The sequence below is a fragment of the Heteronotia binoei genome, chromosome 15, assembly GCF_032191835.1.
Source record: "Heteronotia binoei isolate CCM8104 ecotype False Entrance Well chromosome 15, APGP_CSIRO_Hbin_v1, whole genome shotgun sequence".
In the NCBI taxonomy this organism is placed as follows: Eukaryota; Metazoa; Chordata; class Lepidosauria; order Squamata; family Gekkonidae; genus Heteronotia; species Heteronotia binoei.
Genome location: NC_083237.1, coordinates 14600352 through 14627896, shown reverse-complemented (window position 1 = coordinate 14627896; position 27545 = coordinate 14600352). Strand labels below are relative to the sequence as shown.

Genomic DNA, 27545 nt, shown 5'->3' with positions numbered 1-27545 from the left:
CCCTATGCGGCCTTCAATTTGTGTTTCATTGTTGGTATGGAACAGGTTGCAAGGAACAAAATTGCAAAGGAGTGCGCCGAAGGGCGAGTCATTGGCCCTTTCGGGCCCCGCCAGTGCCTAATTTGAGGGTCTCCCCATTAGGCGTTGTTCCTAAAAAGGCTGCGGGAGAGTTCAGGTTGATCCATTTGTCTTATCCCTCCAGGGGGTCGGTGAATGACGGCATTCCCGATCACCTATGTTCTGTTCGTTATACATCGTTTGACCAGGCGGTTAGAATTGTATGGGGTTGCAGGATAGGGGCGGAAATGGCAAAATGCGACATCAAGTCTGTATTCCGGCTATTGCCAGTGCACCCCACGGACTTCGAGTTGTTGCGTTTTCAGTTTGAGGACAATTTTTATTTAAATAGAGCATTGCCAATGGGATGCTCGGTGTCCTGTGCCGCCTTTGAGCGATTCAGCTCATTTTTGGAGTGGCTGTTGAGGGACAGGTTGGGCTGCAATTAGGTCGTGCACTATCTGGATGACTGCCTGTTTGCAGGCGCGCCCGGTTCGGGGCGTTGCGCTTGGCTGCTGGACCTCTTTACCCGGCTGGCCGGCGAGCTGGTGGTACCTCTGGCTCATGAGAAGACGGAGGGCCCAGCGACCTGCATCACATTTTTAGGCATAAAGCTGGACACTTTGCAGCAGACATCTCGGTTGCCGGACGAAAAGGTCCACCAGCTCAGGGTGAAGCTAACAGCGTTAAAGGCGAAACAAAAAGTTTCACTCCTGGAGCTGCAGCAGCTTGTGGGGTATCTAAATTTCGCTTGTCGTGTTGTTGCACCGGGTAGGGCATTTATACGGCGCCTCTGCGATGCCATGGTGAACCTCGCCATAGGGCGCGCATAACTGAGAGCATGCATAAAGACCTGGAAGTCTGGGAAAAGTTTTTAGAGGCATTCAATGGGGTGTCTTTTTGGAGAGAGGATATGAAGGTCGAAGCTGACCTCCAAATTTCCTCGGACGCCACTGGCACTACTGGTTTTGGCATCTTTTTCAGGCTACAGTGGTGCGCGGAGCAGTGGACGGAAGATTGGCATTGCAGCGGCATTTGCAGAAATTTGACCTTCCTGGAATTTTTTCCGATCATAGTGGCAGTTTGTAAATGGGAGGAGCAGTTAGCTAACCGGGTCGTACATTTTTGGTGTGACAACCTGTCGGTTGTGCACGTGGTTAATTCACTGTCTTTTAAGTCTATGACCCTGGTCAGGATTTTTACCCTACGTTGCCTCCATTTAAATATTTTGTTCTTAGCTAAGCATGTGCCGGGAGTTAATAACGGGGTGGCGGACACCCTGTCTTGCCGGCAGATGGAGTGATTTTGCCTGTTGGCCCCGGAGGCCGATCCTCACCCTTCACAGATGCCACCTGACCTTTGGCAGCTTGGCAGGCTGAAGCTGGTAGGGCAATCCTCTTAGCATTGGCCCCAAGCACCCAGAGGGCTTATGACCACGAAGCTTCCCAGTTTAAGGTATTCCACAATTCCTTGGGGCTGGGAGACATTTGGCCCATCCCAGTTGCACACTTGATGCAGTTTTGCGTACTGCAAAAATCTAAGGGTATGAAGGTTAAAACTATCCGGGGCCAGTTGGTGGCTTTAGTGTTCTTTAGTAAGGCCCAGGGTTACCCGGCCGCCGGGGACGACTTCAGAATTAAGAAGATGCTCGAGGGTTGGTCTAGGGAGCATGGGGCAAGGGCCGATACTAGGCAGCCCATATCTCCATCCATTTTACAAGGTCTGGGAGGGGTCTGGCCTGAGGTTTGCAGCTCAGATTATAAGGTCATTTTGTTCCATGCGGCGGCACTCACGACTTTTTTTGGAGCCCTGCGGGTCAGCGAGCTAGTGCAGTCGGCGCGTAGTGACCCATCTGACGCTGCTTTGCAGAGCGGTGACGTTTTGTTCAGGGAGAAGCATGTTTTGCTGCAGGTACGTCAATCCAAAACGGGTCAAGGTCAGAAGGGCACTAGAATTAAGCTTGGCCCTTGTGCAGAGCCAGGGCTATGTCCGGTCCAAGCCTTATTGGAATATGTAAAGGCCTGTGGGACCGCGCAACGCCCCTTTTTCTGCCATGAGGGCGGGTCCCCCCTCACAAAATACCAATTTTGTGCAGTGACCGCCCGTGCACTGGGTAAGCTTGGATTGGGGGGATTTAAGTTCGGGACCCATTCCTTTCGGATTGGGGCGGCGTCGACTGCCACAGCCTTGGGATATCTGGGACCAACCATCCAACGGGTAGGACGGTGGAGGTCTGCGGCTTATCGTGCCTATGTGCATCCATTGTTGTTCCCTTGAGAAGGGGTTTTGTTGTTGTTCTGTTCTGATTATGTTTTTCGTTACAGGTGCTGTGGCTCATAATGGGAGGCTGAGGATCCTCGTATGCAGGCAGAGCATGGTTTTTTGGGCGGCCCACTTCGCCAGAAGATCATCGGTCAGCTCGCAGTTGGGGCTGAGCGAGTGTTCTGTGGTTGACTGGCTGGGGCGACGTTGGCTCAGATGGTCTGAGCTGTTGCTGTTGTTGTTTGATGGAAGGGCCTATCACTAGGGATGTGCAGAAAAAAAAATTCGGTTCTACATGGATTTGGAAGTATACGGGGGGGGCGGGAATTCGGAATCCCCGTATACTTCTGAATACCGCATTTGGAATAGCCGCATATACGGTAGATGCGCGGCTATTACTGAATATACGGCCCTATTATACCCTATGGGCCATTGAAATCAATGGCAAATGGGGTATATTTGAAGCCGCATGGAGGGGAGGGGGTTTGAGCGAGAGCCCCCAAATTTGCAGGGGACCTGCAGGGGACTCTCCCCTCCAATCCCCCCAAGTCCCAAAAAGATTGGGCCAGGGGATCCCATTCCAGGGGCACCCAAAGAGGGTGACCCTATTCCATCATTATACCCTATGGGCCATTGAAATCAATGACAACTTAGGGCATAATTAGAGGCTACTGGGGGGCAGGGGGTTTGAGGGAGAGCCCCCAAATTTGCAGGGGACCTGCAGGGGACTCTCCCTTCCAACCCCCCCCCCCAAATCCCAAAAAGATTGGGCCAGGGGGTCCCTGTCTTTGGGCTCCCCAAAAGGCCCATTGCCAACAATGATGGGGAAAGCCCAATTAGCCACTTCCTCACTGTAATTGTTGTGCAAAAAGTGGCTCTGGGGAGCAGGGGGTTTTGAGGAGAGCCCCCCAAACTGCTGTGCAGCTTCAGGGCACTGTCCCACACAAAACTCACAAGGCCAAAAAAAATTGGACCAGGGGGTCCAATTCGTGGGGCACCCAAAGCCAAACCTAACTTCACATCAGAGAATTTCTATAGGACCCAAATGCACTACATCCCTCTATCTAACCCAGATGCCAGCTCTCCAGCCCTGCCCCAAACAACACAGGGAGAGCTGGCCAACCACAACAAGCCTGCTGGTTCTGGGTCTCTCACCCAGGTGCCAGCTTCCCTGCCACAGAACACACAATCTACAGATGCCAGCTCTCTAACCCTGCCCCAAACAACATGGGGAGCGCTGGCCAACCACAACAAGCCTGCTGGTTCTGGGTCTCTCACCCAGGTGCCAGCTTCCCTGCCACAGAACACACAATCTACTCTATAAAACCAAGAAAGTGACCCAGCCCACACACACCCTCGCCAACCCCCACACCAACCAGAGGTAATTTAAAAAAAACCCAAAACAAAACCAGCAGAATCACAAAAGGCCAAGTGTTAAAAAAGTGGCCTTTTCACCAAAAAGAAAGCTCAGGCCAAATCAGTCAACAACATCCCCCCCCTAAAACCTGAACCAGGAAAAGGGGGACAAAAGTGGCCTTTTAAACAATGGAAATTAGGCCAAACAGCACCCCCTCCCCCCAAGAACCCAAAGAGAAGACTAACAGCAGCAGCACAACACAGCAGCAACATATCAAACACTGAATACTTTTAAAACAGTAAAAAAATTAACTTTTAACAATACAGGAACTTTGCCAACCCCCCCCCCCCAAAAAAAAAAACCCTTCACCCTAACCCCAAGAAATCCAAGCCACCCAAATCAGGAGAAGTAAAAGGACATTGCACTTTTAAAAGTCCTCTTACTAAATTAAGATAAGGGCAAATTGGCAACCCCTCCCCCACCCCAGGCCCCCTCCCCAAGCAGAAACCCCTAACCCCCTAACCCCAAATAAGCTACCCCACCACCACCACCACCAAAATCTGGATAAGTAAAGGGACTCTAAGTCTTAAAAAGTCCTTTTACCAACAATAAATAAAAACAAGAACCCCAATATTGTCTTACCTTGTCTTCTCTAGTCCAGGGAAGTCTGGTAAGGCTGAGTGAGAGAGCAGCAGGCAGTAGCTGCGGCCAAGTGCCAGCAGCCAGCAGCAGCACAATCTCTCACACACAGCAGCAATGGAGGAGTCCAACCAGGAAGGAAGACTCCTTAAAAAGCCCTGCAAAGCATACATTTGCAATGCATTTTGCAAATGCATGCTTTGGATTTGCTCCTGGGGCTCCACTTCCCCCTCCCCCCCTCTCTGATCCCAGGGAGGCTATGGGAGAGGCGGGAAGAGGCCACTAAAGGCGGGAAAGTAGGCAAGCAGCTCCCCTGAGGCTGCAGAAGCTACTTTCCCGCCTTTTGCATTGACAGCCGTATACTTTCGAATAGCTATTCGGCAGTATATGGTGAGCCGTATTCGGCTGCCGCATAATAGGCGGCAATGGGAATCGGCTACAGCCTATTCCGAATACTGCCAAATCAGTGTTGATTCAGCTGTATTTTCGGTTCGGCCGAACTGAATGCACATCCCTACCTGTCACCCGCCCCACATATTGGTCAGCCACCTTGGTGGAAATGACCTGGGCCTGTTGAAGGGGAAGGCCCTGTCTTTGCAGGTGATTGCGGTCCTGCGGGCCATCGTGAGGAGGTGGCCCGGGGTCCGGATCATTTGGTCTGCTATCTTGCCTCACAGAGTCTGGCGTGCCGCTTGGAACCCGGCTGGGATCGAGCAGGCCAAGAGGAAGGCGAATCGGGCCCTGCGGTTGACCTTAGATGGAGGTCTGGGCACCTTCCTTCCACACCCTTGTATTAGGGTGGATAGGTCTTAGTTGTATCGGCCAGATGTCGTTCATCTATCCGATGTGGGAAATTGGGCCTTCTTATGCAACCTGCGGCAAGGTCTTCGGGAGGCTCTGGGCCTTCCGGGGGTCGCGAATGCCTAAGCAAAGGCTTGGCATTTGCAGTGGCGGAATTTGGAAGGGGTTCAGAACTTGCCGGTTAGCACCCAGGTCTAGGCACCTGTGTTGTGCATGCGATCCGTAGGAAAGGCAGATGGGCTTCACAGCTCAATGTCCTGAAATACGGATCGGGTTTCATGCCTCCCTTTAGTTGCCCCCTTCTAGTGATCGGGGCGAGGGTAAGGGTAGGGCATGTTTGTTCTGCCGGCCCGGTTCTAGCCACATTGTATGGCTGGGACCAGGGATAGGGTGCCTTGCCCTTGTAGGACTTGGCGGGGTCAGGTGTGACCCCAGGGCTCACCCTATTTCAGTTTACGTTGCCAGGTTGTGTTATATGTTAATAAAGTGGCCCATTTTCCCAATAACCTTGTCTGCCTTTTTATTCCGTATGGGGGTGCAATTATTAATTTTTCTAATACGTTCTGTAGAACTTTTGTGAACATGCCAGAAACCAGTCGTTTTCATAATTATTGGGGGGAGATAATCACATCTCCACTGGCTGAGGCTGGAGCTGAACCACAGGGAGTAGTTAACTGGGAAAAGATGAAAGCTGTAAGTTTGTCTGTCTTATACAATACACCAAAAGTTACTCACTCATCTTTTTCAGTTCTTAGGGATTCTTGGGGAATGCCTTAAGAATTAAATACTGTTTTAGAACAAACTTTTTTTCAATGTGCATCTTAAGAATGGAAGTCATTGTTAAGGGTGGACACACTGATGACATTATTCAGGGTATCTTGATAAGTGAGTTTCTACTTAGGCCACACTGGAACAATAGGGACAGAGCATTACTTGTATCAGATGTACATTTGGGAGTAGAGGTCGTCACTTTAAGGGTGCAGTGGCCCAAAATGAACTAGTAGGAATCAGAGCAGATGGTTACCCTTTCCAGTAAAATGGAGGAGATACTGTGCCTGGTGCGTGAGCTGGCTCACCAGATGCAAGCTATGGGGCAGAGGTCAGGTCCACTGTTCCAGCATGAGAGCGGCTTCCCGTTGAACTGATATCAGTTATGGGCTGTGCTACGCCAGGCCACCAGCTTGGCTAGATTGGCAGGGAATAACTTTGGAACCCACTCCTTTCACATTGCAGCGGCGTTGATAGCTGCTGGGTTGGGGTTTAGCCCCTCTGGAATTCAGTGTTTGGGCTGCTGGTTTGGGCATCCAAGGTTTATGTGCAGAAATGGTGATGGCTCGTAGTGTGATTCTTTACAGGACAGTGATCATCGGTATACTGTTTTGCAGGCATTTCATCATGTATTGGCCAGGAAGGAGGGTCAGTGGTTCCAGCATCAGTACCGAGCTAGGCCTTGGGACTGCACTTCTGTTGAATGGCTGGGAAGCAGAGGAATGCACTGGAGCCAGCTCTTATCCCCCTTTCTCATGATCATCAGTTGGCAGGAGCACCTCCCCAGGTTGCAGTCATGCATTCTGGCAAACATTTTCTGGGCACTAGATTGGCAGTCTCCCTCTTGATTAAAGGCCTGAGGGATTTTAAGACACTCAGGCAGTGATTCCCTGACACGATGTAGGTCCTTCTCATCTAGTCTGGAGGGGGACGTACCAAGCATCTTGCTTACACAAGACCCAACACTGGCTGAAATGTTGGCTTAACTCCCCTCCCACCAACCAAGTACCACCAGATCATGTAAACATCACCAATTTTCTATACTTCAGGAGTGCATTATTAGAGCTCCTACTTGCAGCCTGAATGTGTGCTATCCAGATACCAATTTTGTACCTCTGTGAGACGTAGGACACAAAGAGACCTATGGTCCAGTTTGTTGATGAAAGATTCTGTTTTCAATGCATCTTGTGTGTCGATTTGCAGGAGTAAGGCCCAGAAGTAGCTCTCAGTGGGGGAATGATTATTTCTCCAAAATGATGAAAAATGCTCAGTTCTGGCTTGTTCCAAATGAATTTACAGGATCCACTAGAAAAGTCAATAAAAGTTGTATCTGATAAAGTCTATAAAAGTTCACCATGAGATCTGCATTTGGGGAAAGACACAGCTCACTTTTTATTTTATTATCATTATTATTTATTGGAATCATAGCCATACTAACCTTTACAATAGCGCTCAGAGCAGGTAACAAAATATGCATAAGACAATATATATAAAATTAAAACATTTAAGCAATTCTTACAGCAGCAGAAGGAGAAGAGGAAGAGGAAGAAGAATGGAAATGGAAATAATTACCTGGCATGACGTCTGTGCCTTGCAGACGCTACAGAAGTGTGACAAATCTCACAGGGCCTGGATTTCATTCAGCAGAGCATTCCACAAGGTTAGAAGTGCTGGACCTAGTCTGTATGACACTCTAGGCAACACTAACTACTTGCCCTCCCCTCAAGCACTGATAACCAATTCTATCCTATGTGCCCATATAATAGAAACGAGAGATTGGGTCACTGTTGAAGCACAACCCCAAAGAAGGGGTTTAAAGTTTAAAAAACCTTTTCTAGGGTTGTGCCACAGCAGTGGCTCATTTTCTCCATTCTATCCTATGGACCCATAGCATGGAGAAGCTCCAGGGGGAAAAATTTTTTTCTGCTTTTCCAACCCAGAGTGAAAAAGCAGGAAGAAAGCTCTACTAGTCTGCGCCGTACACTGCTTCAGTTCGGCACCCCTGGACCAGCAGTGCACTAGGCAAAAATCTAATTTGCCTAGTGGGCAGTACGACCCTGAAAGTTGGAGCCAGAAACTAAGAAGCCCTGTGGGGTTTGAGAGGTGGATATCCTTTTAGCATTCTCTGTGGAAATGCGTTGCAGGCTTTTGTAGGCTTTCGGCAGCTGTTTCTTCCTTCTCTGGTGCCCAGTCAAATTCATGCTAAAGGCCTAAGATGGAGGAGGTGGGTTGTAGCAAGCCAGTCAGCCAACCAGCACTTCATGATGAACAAGAATGAAGCTTAAGCTGAGCTTGGAAACCCACACTTGTACCTTCACAAGATATTGTTTTCCCCTCTCTCTCAGCTGAGAAGAGGCAGGGAAGGAGAAGACATTTGCTTTTCATCCTCACTCAGCAATGCTTTTAAAATGCTATAATGGCCTCCCTGACCAGACACAATAAAGATTAACTCAGACCTCCAGCACAAAGCTGACACCTAGAAGGGGACAGAGGCTTGGGAGGTCTTAGAGACTAGAAACTGTAGCCCTGGAGAATTCAGTAAAGGCTTCTTTGACCCACAAGAACTTAGCAAAAAGAGAAAATTAAACCTGTTGGCATAATGAGGGAAGCCCTTTTTGACTGATTCCATCTAGGAAGCAGATGGGATACCAGAACTACAACTCACGTTGCTCGTGGCCATCTAAAGAGCTGCCTGTCTGTACAAGGACACCAAAGTAATGAGAAGATTTTAGAATTTTGTCACTTCACCATTCAAGAGCCAGCCTTAGAATAAGATTAGCAAGGGCATGTACAGAATGAGGGACAGTGAAATTCTGTCTTCACATTTTTCTTTTGGATCCCTTGCTTAATCTGTCACTGCTGAGTGGTTCTAGACAAATTATTACATAATTTTGAATGCTGGTAGTTCTTTTCCATACCATGTAGATTACTATTATTTGGACATACTATTGACAAAGTGTGCCAGGGAAAAGGTTGTGAAAAGATGAAAAAATTCTAATTGCCACAAGTGTAATAAATTGTCCCTCTGGTAATCAGTTACAGGATAGCAAGAGAGAAAGGTACAAAGAGGGGTCTTAGAGAGACAAAGATTTTCCAAAGTTTAGGAAACTGTTCTAAAACACGAATTATTATGGCTTCCCACAAGAATCCTTTGGAATTGGAATATTTCAGTGGGTAATTCTTAGTCTATTGTCCAAGAAAGACAAATTTCAGTTTTCATAGTTTCCTAGTTAACTGCTCCCTGTTGTTCAGCTCTGGCCTCAGCCAAATGACATAACATTTTGGGGAAAAGATGCAACCCAGCACCCCAGCACTAGATGACAAAATGGAGAAGACCTCCACACCCACCATGAATTTCCCTTTGGTGCCCAAATAAGTTGGGAAGAAAGACAACCAAACACTGCAGAAGACCAACATGCTAAAAGTAATGAATTTGGCTTCATTGAAACTGTCCGGTAATTTCCTGGCTAAAAAAGCCACGGTGAAGCTGACAATGGCAAGGAAGCCCATATAGCCTATGACACAGTAAAACATGGCGGCTGAACCTTCATTACACTGAAGTATGATTTCTCCAGGCACTGAGTGCATATCCTGATCTGGGAAGGGTGGGGAAGTACTGAGCCAAAGAGTACAAAGAGCTGTTTGAATTAAGGAACCAGAAAGGACAATAGAATGTGACATTTTTTTGCCCACCCATTTCCTTATTCTGGATCCTGGTTTGGTGGCCATGAAGGCCAGAACCACGGTGATGGTTTTGGCCAGCACACTGGAAAGGACCACAGAGAAAACAATGCCAAATGTCACTTGTCGGATCAGACAGGTCACGATTGCAGGTTTCCCAATGAAGAGTAATGAACAGAGGAAGCAAAGCAGGAGAGAGATGAGAAGAATATAGGTGAGGCTACGGTTGTTGGCTTTGACAACAGGCGTATTCATGTGCTGAATGAAAGTTCCAAGTACCAGGACTGTCACCATAGATAAAGAAATAGCCAACAAAGCTAACACCATCCCTAGAGTTCCTTGGTAAGAGAGGTAGTTTATATTCTTGGGGATGCATTGAATTTTTTCTCTGCTGGGATAAAGATGATCTGGACATTTGACACAGGCTTCCAGGTCTGAAAAGTTGAAAAGAGAAGTGTTTAAAAATTTGCATACTGTGAGAAACATCTAAAAGAAAAGCAAAGTAAATAAACTAGAGAAGAATTCCTCTTCTTATTTTTTCTTCCCAATCCTCCCTGCAAACATAGCGATGGCAGTGTCCAATGCTACAATTAATCATGCTGGGATTCATCAGTAAGGAAAACTGATTCTTCCTGCAGGGATACTCTTTGTTTTTCCTTGTTCCCCTTATGCAGTCCATTTTTGGGACATGTTTCAGAGTGTTCTCATGATGTCTCTTATTCATTCAACCATAACATTCACTGGGAAGGATGGATACAAGAAGTGTTTGAGAGGAAGGAAGGGCAAATATTGACACACTCTGTCCCTCCATATATTCATCAAATGGCTGAAAACCATCAATATGCGCACCGGATGTTGAGCTGTTATAAGATCAAACGGAGAAGGGGAAATGGTGATGCTGTCTCTCTTTGGTGGTTGAGGAGATGGGCCATGTTGAGAAGAGAAAAACTGCACTTCAATCAGCAAATCTTGATTTGGAAGGCTATTCGTAAAAAGGATGTTGGATTTTTTCTCTCTGCTTTGGTGAATGGCTGAACAAGGAACTTTGACCAAGAAATGTAAGGTGACACCAGAAGATAAACTATGGACAAATGGGCTGCTTTGGATACAATTTGGACGCAGAAACTAAAGGAACTTGAAAGTTTTTAACCCTTGGGAAGAAGGACTTTGGAATCTGGGTCCTTTTTCTTTCTTTTTCTTCTTCCTCTCTCATTTCTCCCGGTGAATAAGTAAACATGTAACCATTAATAATGAATAGATGTCAAATTTTTAAAGAATAAGAGAGATCTTGAAAAAGTGATGTTAAAGAGTCTAACATAACTTTTTATGTAGCAGATGTACTGACAGTTTGCCTGTTTAGAGGGACTGTCCCTAATGATGTGAAAATGGGTTCAATGGTGAAAAGCTAGATGGCATAACTGCTGCAGAATTTGAAAAACTTGGTAATTGGGTTGTTTTTTTAAAAACAAATTGTTATTTTTGCAACAAATTGAAATATATTTAAACGTATACTTTAAAATGTTAACCAATACATTAAAAATTTCTTCCTCCCCCCAACCCTCAGTTTCTTGACCTCCGCCAGTGCTTAAAGTGATTAAAAAAAGAAAAAAAGGTAAAATTCACAATTATAGAATCTTCACTTACATTTCCAGTTATCTTAACACAAAATAAACCAAGACTATGCATTAATAATTATTAAAATTAACCTTCTATTTTTCTCATAATCTAACCACCTATAAAATTATATATCATATCAAAAAACCATATTAACAACTTTATCTTCCCCTTAAAAGTTCATGTAATATTATCAGACCACTAAGTGTCTTTGACTTTCCATTGTTTTTCAGCATATTCTTGAAATTTCTTCCAATCATCCTTAAATTTTTCTGAATTACGATCTTTTAAGATTCTAGTAAGTTTATCCATTACACTCCAGTGTAACACTTTTAAGATCCAGTCCCATTTCTCTGGTATTTTGTCTTGCTTCCACATTTGCGCATATAGTGTCATTGCAGCTGAAAGCAAGTACCACAAAAATCTCCACTCTTGTTTTGGAAAACTTTCCATTTCTAATCGCACCAGAAAGATATCTGCTGCTCTCTTAATGTCATAACCCAAAATTTTCAAGGTCTCTTGTTGAATCATTTGCCAAAACTGTTTTGCTTTATCACAAGTCCACCGCATATGGTAGAAAGAACCTTCATGTTTTTTACATTTCCAACACCTGTCTGATATTTGATTATTCATTTTTGCTAATTTCTTCGGTGTCATATACCATCTGCACAACATTTTAAAACAGTTCTCTTTAATATTGTAACACATCGATATTTTCATAGAGTTCTTCCATAGGTGTTCCCATGTCTCCATTTGTATTTCTTTGTAGTTCATATTTATTGCCCATTTTATCATTTGAGGTTTCACTACTTCATCTTCTGTAGACCATTTCAATAGTAACTTATAAATCTTTGAAATCAATTTTTCATTCTCAACCAACAGCATTTTTTCCAATTCTGTATTCCTAATATCCTGCTCCACCAAGCTTTTGATTTGTTGCAGTTGGTACCAATTAAATTTGTCCTGCAATTCTTCCACCGGTTTTAGTTCCGCCTTGCCTCCCTGTTTTTTTAGCAGTTGTTTATATGATAACCATTTATCTTCCTGTGGATCTGACGATAACTTTATGACTTCTGTTGGCACAATCCATAGTGGTTTTTTCTCATCAATATATTTATTATGTTTTTTCCTGGTATTCAACAAGCTTCTTCTTATGTAATGATGTGAGAAAAAAACATCCATCTTCTCCTTCCCATAATACATATAAGCCTGCCAACCAAAAATGTTCCCATGGCCTTCTAATGGCAATAATTTCCTCTTAAGTAAAGTTATCCAGTCTTTAATCCATACCAAACAAACAGCAATCGGGCAAGTGGAAGCCACTCTTTCATTCGTATCCGTCAGAATTTTCAGTTTAATTCTTGATTTTTTACCCGCCCATACAAATTCTAAAACCATTTTTGCCAATGATTAAATTGTTTAATATCTTTCACTGTTGAAATTGTTTGAAAGACAAACATCATTCTTGGTAGAACATTCATTTTGATTTCAGAGATCCTACCCAGCATAGACAAATTCAGCTTATTCCACTTTAAGAAATCTCCTTCAATTTTACGCCAAAGCTTTTCATAATTGTTTTTATACAGATCAATATTTCTCATCGTAATCTCTATACCTAGATATTTTACTTTCGAGGTAACTTCACATCCAGTTACGCTCTGTAGTTCGTTCTGTTTGCTTAATGACAGATTCTTGCTTAAAATTTTTGATTTTTCTTTATTTATATAGAAGCGTGCCAACTCTCCTTACTCTTTAATTTCACTTAACAACAATGGTGTCACCTGTAATGGATTTTCATTAATAAGCATATAACCTGCGAATGCCCTATATTTGTAAGAAATATTTTTCACTTTCAGCCCCTCTATTTCAGTATCTTCTTTAACTTGAATCAGCAAAATCTCCAAAATCATTATAAATAGCAACGGCGATAGAGGGCAACCTTGCCTTGTACCTTTACTAATTATCATTTGTTCTGGCAGATCTGCATTAACACAAAGTTTAGCTTTAGTCTCAGTTAAGATTGTCAAAAGCTTTCTCTGCATCAGCAAAATATAATGCTTCCTCTTTTTCTGGATGCTTTTCGTAATATTCTACAATATCTATTACTGTTCTTATATTGTCTCTTATTTGCCTTCTGGGGAGAAAACCTGCTTGCTCCTCCTGAATAAAAGTGTTTAAATGCTGTTTGAGTCGTTCTGCTAGTATCCTAGCAAATATTTTACAGTAATTATTGAGTAATGAAATCGGTTTGTAATTTTTAACACACATGACATCTCTGTCTTCCTTTGGTATCAATGAAACAACTGCTTCCTTCCATGTGTTTGGCACTTTCCCTTCTTGTCTAATAATATTCATCAACTTTTGGAGCTTCGGTACTAATGCGTCTGCGAGGACTTTGTAAAATTTTGCTGAAAAACCATGAGGACCCGGTGCTTTACCTAATTTCATTCAACTAATTGCTGCTTCTATTTCAATTTTTTCAATTGGTTCATTTAAGGCATTTCCCATAGTTTCTGTTAAAGGCTTTACTTTTACATTCTGAAAATACACTTCTATTTTCTCTTTATCTACTTGCTGGCCTTTAAATAGTTTAGCATAGTATTTGTAAAATTCCTTTTTAATTCCTGCTTGATGCACAATCTCTTTACCTTTAACTATAATTTTGTTTATAAATTTGTTCTCCCTTTTTTTCTTCATTTGCCATGCCAAGTATTTTCTGGGTTTGTTAGCTCCCTCAAAAGATTTCTACTGCAGTCTTTTAAGGTTCCATTCTATCTCCTTATTCTATAGGTGCTTCAATTGACTCTGTAAAATTGTAATCTCCCGCAAAATTTTCTTTTTCCCTAGTCTCTTTCTAAATTCTCTTTCTCTTTTGACTATTTCTTTTTGTAAATCCACCATTTGTTTTTCCTTGACTCTTCTGTCTTTATTGTTCAATATAATTAAGATTCCTCTCATTACACCTTTATTCGTGTCCTACACGGTCTGATATTGAATGTCCTGACTTTCATTCATTTGGAAGAAAGCTTTAGTTTCTTTTTCAAGAGATGCCACTGTTTCTGCATTTTGCAATAAATTCTCATTTAATCTCCATCTTCTCACCCTTTTCCTGTATTTTGCCAACCACAATAATGGATTATGGTCTGCACCTATTTTCGGAAGAATCTCTATTTTATTTGTAATAAGTCCCAAGTCTTTGGTGGTCCATAACATGTCAATTCTTGAGAAGGAGTTATGCCTTACTGAAAAGAAGGTATAATCACGCACATTAGGATTGAACTTTCTCCATACATCCTCCAAACCTTCTTGTTTTATAAGTTCAAAAAATGACTTTGGTAATTTGCCGTCTGTATTTCCCCTCCCGTATCTGTCCAATTTTTTTTTAATGTTTCCATTAAAATCTCCCATTAACATTATCTGATCATATGTCACTTGGTCTAACTGTTGCATAATGTCTTTGAAAAAAGCATTCTTTGCCCCATTTGGGGAACATAGTCCCAATAGCAACATTTTTTTTCTCATTTATCAACACCTCCACTGCAACATTTCTACCATCACTGTCCTTAAAAATCAACTTTGGCTCCAATTCTTTTTTAATGTAAAAATGACTCCCCGTTTTTTTCCTTACCCAATGAAAAAAATTCTTCATCTAAAAATTTATTCCATAAAAAATTATATTCCATTTGTTTGATATGTGCTTCTTGTAGACAAATTATATTACATTTTTGTTTTTTAATCCAATGATTTTTTTTTCTTTTTTGCAGTGAATTTCATCCATTTACATTCCAGGAAATTAATTTGTAATCCACAGTGATTCTAAAGTTATTCTGTAACTCCAAATTCTTTATTGTTCGCAAAAAAACCTTTCCATGCCTTGAATATCTATTCTTGTAATTCTCAGTCATTTATACTCAAAGCTAAGTCCTTCTGGTAAAATCCATCTATATCTTAATCCCTTCGCCCTTAGCTTTTCTGTCAATTTTTTGAAATGTCTTCTGTCACTTATAACTTTCCTTGGCAGATCCTTCATTGTTCTTATTCTGCTTTCTTCCGCCACCATTGCTTTTTCAAATTTTTGACTTATAATACTTCACACCACATCTCTTTTAGTAAATTTTACTACCACTTCCCTTGGTATCTTGTTCTTTCTAGCAAATTCAGAGTTAACCCTGTGAACATAGTCATACAGATGTCCTGTCACATCAGGGTCCTCTCATATACTCATCAATGATTGTTGAAATATACTTCTTTAAGTCCTCTTGGTCATTTTCAGGTACACCTCTTAGACGGATCATGTTTTCCATTAACTTACAGTCTTGTAGTGTTGCTTTCTACTGCATTTTCTTGATGGTAGCATCTTGGTCTTTAACTTTAATTTCTATTTCCTGTGTATTCTGAGCTGTAGCTTGTGACTCTTTTCTGAGATCTTCAATCTCTTTTTTGATTTCTTTCTTAACTTCTTCAGCACTGGAGTTTATTTCCTTTGTTAGTTTCTTCTCAGTTCCCATTGCTAAGTCTTTCATCACCTTCAACAGTCTTGTCTCCATCGCATCCAATTGCTCTTGAACTTGTTTATCCATTTTTCCACCTCCCAGTGAACCTGATCTTAATTGTGTAAGCCTTGGTTCCGACTTTTGATCGGACATCACTGTCCTCTCATTGCACAGAATGGGCTTATAGGTTGACCTCACCAATCAGCAAACCAATGATATATTCCAATAGATTAGGGCATGCCCTTTCCAACAAGCCCAAAATCGCCCTCTGAGCTTCCTAGCTTAAGATATTAATTTTAAAAGTTCTAAAAAAATCCAAAATGGTGGCCACAAGTTTTCCAAGCCCCTTTTTTTCAAAAAAGGTTTCCTTTTTGCAATAAGCCTTAAAGTTTATTTTTAAACATATAGTCCAAAATATTTCTTCTTTTAAAGATTATTGCTGTCGGTTTTATAAACTTTTAGAGTCCCATTCTGTTTCTAAAATATAAAACCTTTGACCCTTCTTTAATGGCTGCTGATGTTTCTCTATGATTTCTGGCTCTAGAGATATTCCCGGAGGTTTAAAACAGATTTCTCCCTTCAGTGTTAACTTCCTGACTTTCTGGCTATGAAGTCTCATTCTCTATGGTTAATAGTCTCTCGATAGTTGTAACACGTCACTTCCTGTTTTGTCTTGAAGCTTAGCAAATCTGTTATGTCGGGGTATTTTTTTTCAAAACCACAGGTATGTCAAACATCAGTTATTTTTTTGTACTTTCCTGCTTATTTTAAGTTTCAAAGAGTCCAAATTTACTGTCTTTTACTTCTTCTTAGCTTTATGCTCTTACAGTTCCTTCCAGATCTTAAATATTTAATTTTAAAAACCTTATTTTAGTCCCGGAGTGGTAGATAACAATCTTTACCTTATCAAACAGTCTCTGCCTTCTTACACCGATCTTTTCTTTTTCAGCTGTTATTGTAATCCATAGAAAGTTGGACTCTTGAAGAGCTTAAGTCAATTTAATGACCGAGGAGATACTTTGTAGACAATGAAATGCAATTCTTCACTGGGGGCTCTTCAAAGCTGGAAAGGAATCCCTCTGGAACTCCTCGACAGCCAAAATAAATCCCCTCAAAATTCTTCAAGCATGTCATAGGCAATTCCCTCACTGGAAAAGGTAGACAGCAGGCATTGGAGTCGCTTTTTATGTCCAAAACAAAGGCTACTGTCCGCTCCTCTTGCAAGAAGCGGGTCAGCTCTCCATTTTCCCAACCCTGGAAGTCCCCCCTTTTGTTGATTTGCATTTAACACATTTGCAGGAGAAATGGTTTAGATGGAGATAGATAAAGTAATCAGTTGTATTTGATGTACTTCATGTAATTTGCTATGAACAAAGAAAAGATTTTCATGTGCTTTCCTCAATAGATCTTTTGCTAAATCAATAACCTATTCTGTGGTTGTTATAGGTGTAAGTTAATTTAGTAAAATTTGATGTTGAGACAGTCTTGTAAGAAAAAAATATTTTTTTGCAATTGGTTATATTTAATTTGTGTTTAAGAAGAATTGTTTAGTTGTATAGTGCTTTACTAGGTTATCTTTTTTTTTTATCCTGGTAAAAGAAGAAAGGAAGGTAACATTTAAGGAGATTTTTATATTTGTAGGTAGAAAGATTTGAGTATTATATTGGGAGGTGGAGTTATAACTGATATAGTAGTAGTTTAAATCAATAAAACTTTTTTAAAATATAAAAAACCCCATCAATATGGGTTACCGGGGTGGGGAAGGGGGAAAGATCAACAACACTGTACCAGAAAGTGAATTTGAGATTACCTAATATAAGTTTGTCCATTTACCAGTCGTGCATCAATTTCCTTATCAGTTAGTGAATTCTGTATATGGTATTGATAAGTGTCTTTTCATTTAATATACCTTCACATTTGTCCCTAACAAGTTTTTTTCTATATATACAGCCCCACCTCCACGCTGGTTCCATTCAATTTTCATTCATGTTTCATTCTTTGGCATGAAAAACTGTATTTCCTGACCTCAGCTTGAGACTAGGGATGTGCAAAAAAAAAAAATTCGGAATTACACGGATTCGGAAGTATACGGGGGAAAAAAATTCGGATTCCCCATATACTACTGAATACCGTATTCGGAATAGCCGCATATACGGTAATGCGCGGCTATTTCCGAATATACGGCCCTATTATATCCTATGGGCCATTGAAATCAATGGCAAATAGGGTATAATTGAAGCCACCTGGAGGGGAGGGGGTTTGAGGGAGAGCCCCCAAATTTGCAGGGGACCTGCAGGGGACTCTCCCCTCCAACCCCCCCAAGTCCCAAAAAGATTGGGCCAGGGGATCCCATTCCAGGGGCACCCAAAGAGGGTGCCCCTATTCCATCATTATACCTTATGGGCCATTGAAATCAATGGCAACATAGGGCATAATTAGAGGCTACTGGGGGGCAGGGGGTTTGAGGGAGAGCCCCCAAATTTTCAGGGGACCTGCAGGGGACTCTCCCCTCCAACCCCCCCAAGTCCCAAAAAGATTGGGCCAGGGGGTCCCTGTCTTTGGGCTCCCCAAATGGCCCATTGCCAGCAATGATGGGGAAAGCCCAATTAGCCACTTCCTCACTGTAATTGTCGTGGGAAAAGTGGCTCTGGGGAGCAGGGGGTTTTGAGGAGAGCCCCCCAAACTGCTGTGCAGCTTCAGGGCACTGTCCCACACAAAACTCACAAGGCCAAAAAAAATGGAAACAAGGCGTCCAATTCCTGGGGCACCCAAAGCCAAACCTAACCACATCAGAGAATCTCTATAGGACCCAAATGCACTACATCCCTCTATCTACTCTATGAACCCTGCAGGCCTGGAAGCAATATAAACCCAGTTGCCAACGTCGCTGCCACACAAAACACAATCTGCTTAAGGTCTGCTCTGCAGACCTGGCTGCAGCAAACCCAGATGCCAGCTCTCCAGCCCTGCCCCAAACAACACGGGGAGAGCTGGCCAACCACAACAAACCTGCTGGTTCTGGGTCTCTCACCCAGGTGCCAGCTTCCCTGCCACAGAACACACAATCTACAGATGCCAGCTCTCCAGCCCTGCCCCAAACAACATGGGGAGAGCTGGCCAACCACAACAAACCTGCTGGTCCTGGGTCTCTCACCCAGGTGCCAGCTTCCCTGCCACAGAACACACAATGTACTCTATAAAAACAAGAAAGTGACCCAGCCCACACATACCTTCACCAACCCCCACACCAACCAGAGGTAATTAAAAAAAAACCAAAACAAAACCAGCAGAATCACAAAAGGCCAAGTGTTAAAAAAGTGGCCTTTTCACCAACAAGAAAGCTCAGGCCAAATCAGTCAACAACACTCCCCCCCCCAATAACCTGAAGAGAAAAGTAACACAGCAGCAACACAACACAGCAGCAACAAATCAAACACTGAAACAGTAAAAAAACCCTCAACTTTTAACAATACAGGAACTTTTCCCGCCCCCCCCCAAAAAAAACCCCTTCACCCTAACCCCAAGAAATCCAAGCCACCCAAATCAGGAGAAGTAAAAGGACACTGCACTTTTAAAGTCCTCTCACTAAATTAAGAGATGGGCTAATTAGCAAAAACGCCCCCACCCCAGGCCCCCACCCCCAGCAGAACCTAACCCCAACCCCAAATAGGCTACCCTACCCACCCAGTACTCACCCACCCAAATCTGGACAAGTAAAGGGACTCTAGTCCTTTTACCAACAAAAACTAAAACAAGAACCCCAAAACTGTCTTACCTTGTCTTCTCTAAGTTCAGGGAAGTAAGGCTGAGTGAGAGAGCAGCAGGCTGAAGCCAAGGGCCAGCCACCAGCAGCAGCACAATCTCTCTCACACACACCAAGCCACACACCAACACAGCAATGGAGGAGTCCAGCAGGAAGACTCCTTAAGCAAGAGATCAAAATAACAACAATGTAGCTGATGGCTGGGCCATCAGCTACACAAAAGCCCTGCAAAGCATGCATTTGCAATGCATTTTGCAAATGCATGCTTTGGATTGGCTGCTGGGGCTCCTCTTCCCCCTCCCCCCTCCCTAACCCAGGGAGGCTATGGAAGAGGCGGGAAGAGGCCACTAAAGATGGGAAAGCAGCTCCTTTGAGGCTGCAGAAGCCATTCCCGCCTTTTGCTTTGACAGCTTTGACAGCCGTATACTTCCGAATAGCTATTCGGAAGCATACGGCGAGCCGTATTCGGTTGCCACATAATAGGCGGCAATGGGAATTGGCTACAGCTGATTCTGAATACAGCCGAATCAGTGGTGATTTGGCTGTATATAGGGCTCGGCCGAACCGAATGCACATCCCTACTTGAGACCCGGGAGAGCCACTGCCAGTCGGAGTAGAGAATAGTGACATGATGGACCAAGGGTCTGATTCAGTATAAGGTAATTTCATATGTTCATATGTATCTTCAAAACTTCCTGCTGGGACTTTTCTATTAAAAAGCCCTGTATGAAACAATGATGCGATCATGGGGTGTGGCCTAATATGCAAATGAGTTATTGATGGACTTTTTCTACAAAAAAAGCCTTGCCTATCTTGATGGGACAATGGTCCGATTCAGTCAAAGGCTTCTACATATTTACAAATTAAGAAACCAACAACAAATATTTCTTTAGTCCTTTCCATCTTGACCTTGCACCTTACTCCCCCCCCCCCGCCCTGCTGCTTACTGATGCCACCCTCTCTTCTTCCTAATTTTTACATATACACACCACAAATGAGAATGTTTCACAAATACATCTCTTACCCATCTGGCCAGAGAACATCCCTTCCGGGCACAGAAAACAATCATAGCAGCAAAATTTCTCTCCCTCTTTCTTTCTCTTGCTGTAGCCAGGAAGGCAGGGATCATTGCACACAGAGAGAGGCACCACCTGCCCATAAAGAAAAAAAAAAAGAGAGAGAGATTTCCGTTGCTTATTACCAACTTATATTCACAGACAAAAAAGACAAGCATGTGATTTTGTGTGGGTGTGGGTGTGCAAAATGATGCTGGTGTTGCGGGGGAGGGGGGAGTCTTGGAGCTCATGTCCTATACTCGCAATACTCAGCCTTTTAATAGCTTTCCTGAGTGATCATTGCCTTAGTGGTGAGGTGGCTGGAATGTTTGGCTAGGATCAATGATATCTTCCTTGGAATCCCCTCTTGTGAGACGACTGTGGGCCATTAATACTCTCTTTGCCAGACCTACTTACACAGGGTTGTGTTGAGTATATCATGGTGGGGAGGAGAATAATCTAAGATGGGTTGTTTCCACAGTGGTGGGAATGGTGGGGTATAACCGTTGTTTTAGATCATTTTTTTGATACAATCTGCAGAAAGGAATGCTCATTCTTCCTCTTGCTCCTTTGGGCAGCACTGCAGCAAAACTGCTAACTCAATATTCAACAGAACATTAAATATTTTGACTGCAGCAAGCTTCAGAGTAGGCAGGCTCTGTGAGTACACAAATAAATGCACGTAAAGCTGCCTTATAAAAAATGGAAACCTTCTTCGATCAAGGTGAGCCTTGTCTATTGAGATGCATAGCAGATATCCAGAGTCTTAAGCAGAAGTCTTCCACATTACCTACCACCAGATTCTTGAAACTGGAGATTCAAGGATTGAACCTGGGATCTTCTGTATGCCAAGCAGATGCTCTACCACTGAACTATGGCCCTTCCTGGAATAGCAATAGAATTGCTCAGTCTGGTTTATCTAATGTGCTTTTAAATATATATTGGTTTTTTATTTACCTCATTGAATTTGCAATTACAATTTTTAAATTTTATAACTATTCTTAATCTTTGTAAAAAAGAAGATGCCATGCTTTAGCCAAATTAAATGTTGAATGCACTGAGGTTGATTCAAATTGTGGAGAAATAAAACATAAACTGACATGTTAGGAAAATATCATCCCCCCCCCCCCCCATGAATGTGTATGATGAAAATTTATTCTGATTTCCCTGGGAAAGTGAAGGTAAAGAAGAGAAGTTTCATTATAACACTGATTAATTCATTTTTTTTCTTTTAAAAAGAAATTTGCTTGCTTACAAAAGACTGAGTTGGACAATGCAGCACCTGCAACTACAACTCACCTGGTTAAAACTTCTGTGCCACACTATCTGGGCATCATTAAGATGTAGTTCATTGCCTGGAGGGGCATGAGGATCCAGCGTTCCCACTTTTACTCTAACGAATGAGCCATTGGGGAAGGTAACCCAGTTGGTAACATCAAAATCTGCAACTAATTCATTGTATTTATCAAAATGCACCGTGTCTCCAGCACTATTATTGAACAAGATGCCCCTTAACAATGTGTGGACCTGGGTTAAAACAGAACAAAAAAGGAACATAAAAGGAAAAAGAGAATCATAGAATTGGAAGGGACCTCCAGGGCCTTCTAGTCCAACCCCCTGAACATTGCAGGAAATTCAGAAAAACCTCCCCCCCCAAACACCTCATGACCCCTGCTCCATGCCCAGAAGATGGCAAAAAAGCCCTCCAGGATCCTTGGAAAAACTGGCCTGGAGAAAAACTGATGCCTGACCCAAAACTCATCTCCCGTCTTTATAAAGTCCCACATAGATATGTGATCACCTCTCTCATCATCATTATCATCATCATCATCATCATCAGCATCATCAGCATCATCAGCATCATCAGCATCTATTTATCAGTCATCTCTGTCTGTGTCTACCTTGATGTCTATTTCTACTTCTGTCTCTGGATTTGCATAGCTGAAACCCTTAATATTTTATCTCAAGTCATGTCCTGAGGGGGAACCTGAATGCTCAGTCAGTTGTTCGTGTTCTGTTACAGGTTGGAGGGAGTTAATAAGGCCGATGCCGGGAGAGGGTGGCCACTATGGGCAAGATGATTGAGTAGCTACAAACCTTGGGCTGGAGGTTACTGAGGAGCCTTACGTTGGGTTGACAAGTCTTCTATAACTGTCTGAGAAGATGAATATTCTGGAAGACATGGCAAAAACAGGAGAGGTGGATGCTCCTACAACAGATGTAAGATGCAAGGTGGGAAAGGGGGAACTGATGCTGCCACCAGGGATCCCAGCAGGGACAGCCAAGGTTCAGAGGAAGAAAGTAGCAAGAGGGGTGGGGAAACAGTTCTCTAGTACACTGGAGACCAGAGGATGCACTGATGAAACCAGGGATGATATGAGATGACTGAGATGAATAAGGGCTTTAGGAAGGAGTCTGAAGAAGAAACTGAGGCAAGGGAGGGGCAACATGACTTTCCGTGGACTTTGCAGCAAAGGCTGGTTGGGTTGGCTAAAGCAGTGGGAAGGCACTGAGATTGAAGGTGGTGGGTGTAGAAACCTGAATAGGCGCTATACAAATGGCATTTATGTAAATTGTATGTATTAGTGATCAAGGAGGAATTGGGGAGGGAGTTTGCAGTATGCGCACAGAGACCTGTGGTCTGAGGCCATGGAGGGATGTCACGTTATATTAAAAAGAATATGTCAAGAGTCCTTGCCATGTTTCTTTTTCTTTCTGTACATTGCATATAAATGCTTTGTTTTGTCTACTGAGAAACCAAAAGCTTTGTACCCCTTGAGACAGAACCTGGTCTTCAAGTTCACTGTTATCTCTTGGTGTGTTTTTGAAATGGCTTGTAGTGTGAGAATGCTTAGCTTGAACAATGTATGTTTCATTGAATCTTGAGCTTAATCCAAAAGGTGCACCTGTAGCAGCTATGTGGATAGTATATAACTAAATCATCTATGAGTTCCCTTCAGTTTTAACGCTGCCCTATCAGTGTCACTTACCTATATTACAATAAGAATTACTCCTGAAATTATAGAGAACTGTTATTATTGAAGATAAACCAAGACCTGACAGAATAATTGCAACTTTCTCTTGATAATGTAATGCCTCGTGTTAAGAACATGAGATACCTGTGAGGGCTGTAGCTTCTGGATATCCAGCCGCCCTCCTCCTCCTCTCAGTCTTCTGTCTTTGGACCTCAATAAGTGGATGTCATTTAAAGCATGTGCCACTGAATATACAGCATTGTAAACACTGTAGCTCTGGCCAGACATGCCCATTTCAAACAAAATCCCTGGAAGGTTCTCCAGCTTCTCCTCCCCAGTACACATCTCTTTATTCTCCTCCTTCTCTTTAGACCCTTTCAAAGAACAACGGAATGCCTGCTCCCAGAAGTCCTGGATAAAGCTGTCTCCCTCATCCCAAGAAGGTCTTACGATCTGAAGGAACAGGTGGAATCCAGGTGGCTGATTGGAATGGACTCTAAAGGATAGGGCACCGTGAAAACTCTGAATATCCCAAAGCCTTTGGATTGAGGCTGACTCAAAGTCCCAATGGGATGTAGTAATCCACACTTTACCGGGTAAGGGTAATGAAAATATAGGTGCTTGAAACATAATTGAATGTAATATTATCATGGCTGGTAGTTCAGCATACACGTAACATACATTGGCTTTTCTGTTCAAGAGAACCTCGTATTTTCCCCACTGCATTAAAAAAAACTCTACAAATTCTTCCAGATAAGATGGTTTGGGTAATCTGAAAGTAAAAGCAACACAAATGCTGTTCTTGGTCAATATTATTTCTGCTGTCTGCATAAACGTGTCTCCGCTGTCATCATCCATAGCCAGGAGGCCAACCCAAGTCCATCCAAAATGGTGCAGTAATAGGACCATCCCCCTGTGCTCATAGGCTTCATTAGGAACCATCTGATACACAAAAGGAAATTGATTTTTCTTGGTCTGCGTCAGGGAAAATGATCCATAAGTGAGCTGAAAGGAAATGTACAATTTTGTCATGGTTCAGCCTGAGACAAGCCTCCTGAGACAAGCACTCAGGAGAAAGGGAGTCTTCAGATTAAGAGAAGTCTTGCATAGCCAGTCCTAAACCTAGTAGAATCAGAGAGCTAAAGACTACTCGAGGCTCAGCTGTTCCAGAGCCACCCCCCAGCCCCAAAGCAGCAGATGAGAATCAATTAATTAAGACCAGTCCACCAGCCTCACCTCCCCCCTATGAATGTGAAGACACAAACTTAGAAGGGAGCTGCAAGCAAGGAGGCAAAGTGCACATCTCCTGTCCCATTGTCAGCTGCTTGATGATGACAGCCTGCAGTAGTTCCAGCAGTCCTTCCAAACAGCTGACTGCTAATAAGGGCACGTTAGGATGCACATATACTACCAAGTGCGGGGAGCCTATGTGTTGTGGAAGGAGCAAGTCATCAACTTCTCAGTGATCACAGCTCTCAGCTCTGCTCTGTCTCTGTAACCCTTTGACTGGCTCTCGACTCTGACCCTGGAATCTTCCTCCTTATACTTGTGAATGACCTTGGACTTATACCTTAGTTCCTGTATTAAGACTTTGAACCGCTCTCTTGGTAATTGACCTTTGAACTGAACTTTGACTCAGATCCTGGAATTTTGTTTCAATTCTCCTTTGATTCTGCAAGGTTTTGTTGTTGTTGTTGCTGTGTTAAAGAAGAATTGTGAATTGCACGTTACCAGTGTGCATGTTTCATACCTGCATACCAGCATCCTACCTGTGGAGTTTTGTAGACGTTCAGAATGGTGGCAATGTCAGCAGAGACTTCAGAGGAAAGCCCTCCAATGAGTGCTACAAGTTTCTTCACAGTAGCACAGCTGAAGTTTGGCACCATCTTCTGGTGTGCCGAAAGAAGGTTGAGAGTGGTCTTATATGTCATCGTTCCAGCACTGTTACTATTGAGGATGTAGAAACCCAAACTAATGTTGGATAAGAAGTTGGGATTCTCATTTATTTCTTTTACAGCAAATGCCATGGCCAAGGTATGCTGGTAGTGTTTTGTTACTACCCTGCAATATGAATAAAACGATTTTATTTATATTTATTTATTTATCAGATTTATATCCCACCCTCCCTCGACAAGCTCAGGGTAGCTAACAGTTTAAAAACATTAGCAGTTTACAAACATGTTAAAATTAGATCTATAAAGATTGTTGTTTTTAAACTACTGTATAATTTAATTGTTGTTTAATTTACCTTATATTGTATAATTTTATTGAACTGTTGTTAGCCGCCCTGAGCCTGCCTAGGCGGGGAGGTCGGGATATAAATAAAATTTATTATTATTATTATTATTATTATTATTATTATTATTATTATTATTATTATTATTATTATTATTATTATAATAAAAACATTTCCATATATATTAAAAAATCCGAGATGGCAACATTCTGTTTTCCATTATATTAATTCAGTGAGATTGTCGATGCTGAAGGTAATATCCATCTCCCCTAACCATTAAAGGCGAGTTTGAAAAGCTCGGTCTTACAGGCCCTGTGGAACTCTGGCAGGTCCCACAGTGCCCTGATGTTTTGGGGGAAGGCATTCTACAAAGTGGGGGCTATTACTGAGAACGGTCTGGCTCTAATGCTGGTCAATCGAGCTTTTTTCGGTCCAAGGATCTTAAGGAGATTTGGAGACCCTGAACGAAGAGCTCTCTGGGGTACGTATGGGAAAAGGCGGTCCTGAAGGTAGGCAGGTCCCAGGCCAGAAGAAGCAACATTGCATATGCAAAACTCATCTTCCCATCTGGGTTGCTCACTTCTGAGAAGGTTTTTTGACCTGGGCATTTGTAACAAAATTTAATCTGACATTAAAATATGTAATAAATATAGTAAATAAAATGGAAATGGGTTTTAATGGCACAGAAAGGTTTCCCTTTGTGCCTTTCTTTCATTTCCCCTTCTGCCCTGGTGGCCACTAAATATGACTTCATGAGATCACTTTCATGTGTTTGGTTTTAGGGTGTATGTTGCATACTATTGTCATCTGGTTTGGTCCATGCAATTTCCCTACCATTGATTATACTCTGGATTCCGATCCCCAAAGCATTTATATTTTATTCATGCACATATGTATTTTATCCTCATTTTAAAATGATTTACACCGCCACCTCAGAACACTTTCCTGGAGGTAAGCCCCAATGAATCAAGTTCAGTAGGATTCTGAAAAATACCTGTTAGAATGTCTCCCTTCTCTTTAATTTTTATTCTCTTCTTCCCAAGTGATTGAGAAATTACAATTCTGTATGGTTAAAAAATAGAATGGGCAAAGAAAAACTGGTTTGAACAGGGGGATTGCAGTCACATGCACTAAATCATGCACTTTTAATGCACTTTCATGGCACTTTCCAACTGGATTTTTCCAGTTCACACAGTAAAATCCAGTTGGAAAGTGCTTTGAAAGTGGATTGAAAGTGCGGTATTTAGTGTATGTGATCAGAGCCGCAGAGTCTTTTCTAACTTACATCAGAGAATAGACTTTCAAAGTATAAGTGTTCATGAGTATTCAAAATCATGCTATAACTTTCCACCATTATGTTTTTTTTTTCTGACTTGCAACCTGCTTCACTAGTCTTCATTATTTTCAGAGAATTCAGTATTGATTACAACCAAGGAAAACCACAGGGGAGTTATTTGAGTAGACAGGGCATGGGGAAGTCCTTAATCCTAACCATCATTTGACAGAATGGGCATCAACGCTTGTAGTCAGATGCAGGCAAGGTAAATACCCCAATGTGTCCTGGAACTATACTTTGCACACAGACAAGTAAATGACTCAAGTACTTCATGACACAGCAATCTTGCCTTAATTACTATGACCAGAACAAGCTATTAAAAAAAAGAAAAAGAAAGAATCCTTACGCAGGGTCATCAATCACCATTCTTGTAGGGTGTTCCACAAAAGACAGAAGGCTATTTGGTACTGCAACTTGAGATGCGATACCACCAATATAGAAGTCCCCTGATTGATAAAACTTGTGAAGAATAGGAATGGGGTCATTGTATATGGTGCAGTTGATGGAA

The 27545-nt window shown here is 42.6% G+C and overlaps 1 protein-coding gene across 1 annotated transcript; it reads right to left on the bottom strand.

The window, feature by feature from the left end:
• Positions 1-9100: 9100 nt before the first annotated feature.
• Positions 9101-25396, bottom strand: LOC132583110 (vomeronasal type-2 receptor 26-like). The gene is made up of 5 exons (XM_060254779.1): positions 25235-25396; positions 23610-23918; positions 21790-22017; positions 20460-20586; positions 9101-9999 (listed from the first exon to the last, which is right to left on the bottom strand). Exons 1-5 carry the CDS (start codon positions 25394-25396, stop codon positions 9101-9103), a joined length of 1725 nt encoding a protein of 574 aa, XP_060110762.1.
• Between the last annotated feature and the right edge of the window lie 2149 nt (positions 25397-27545).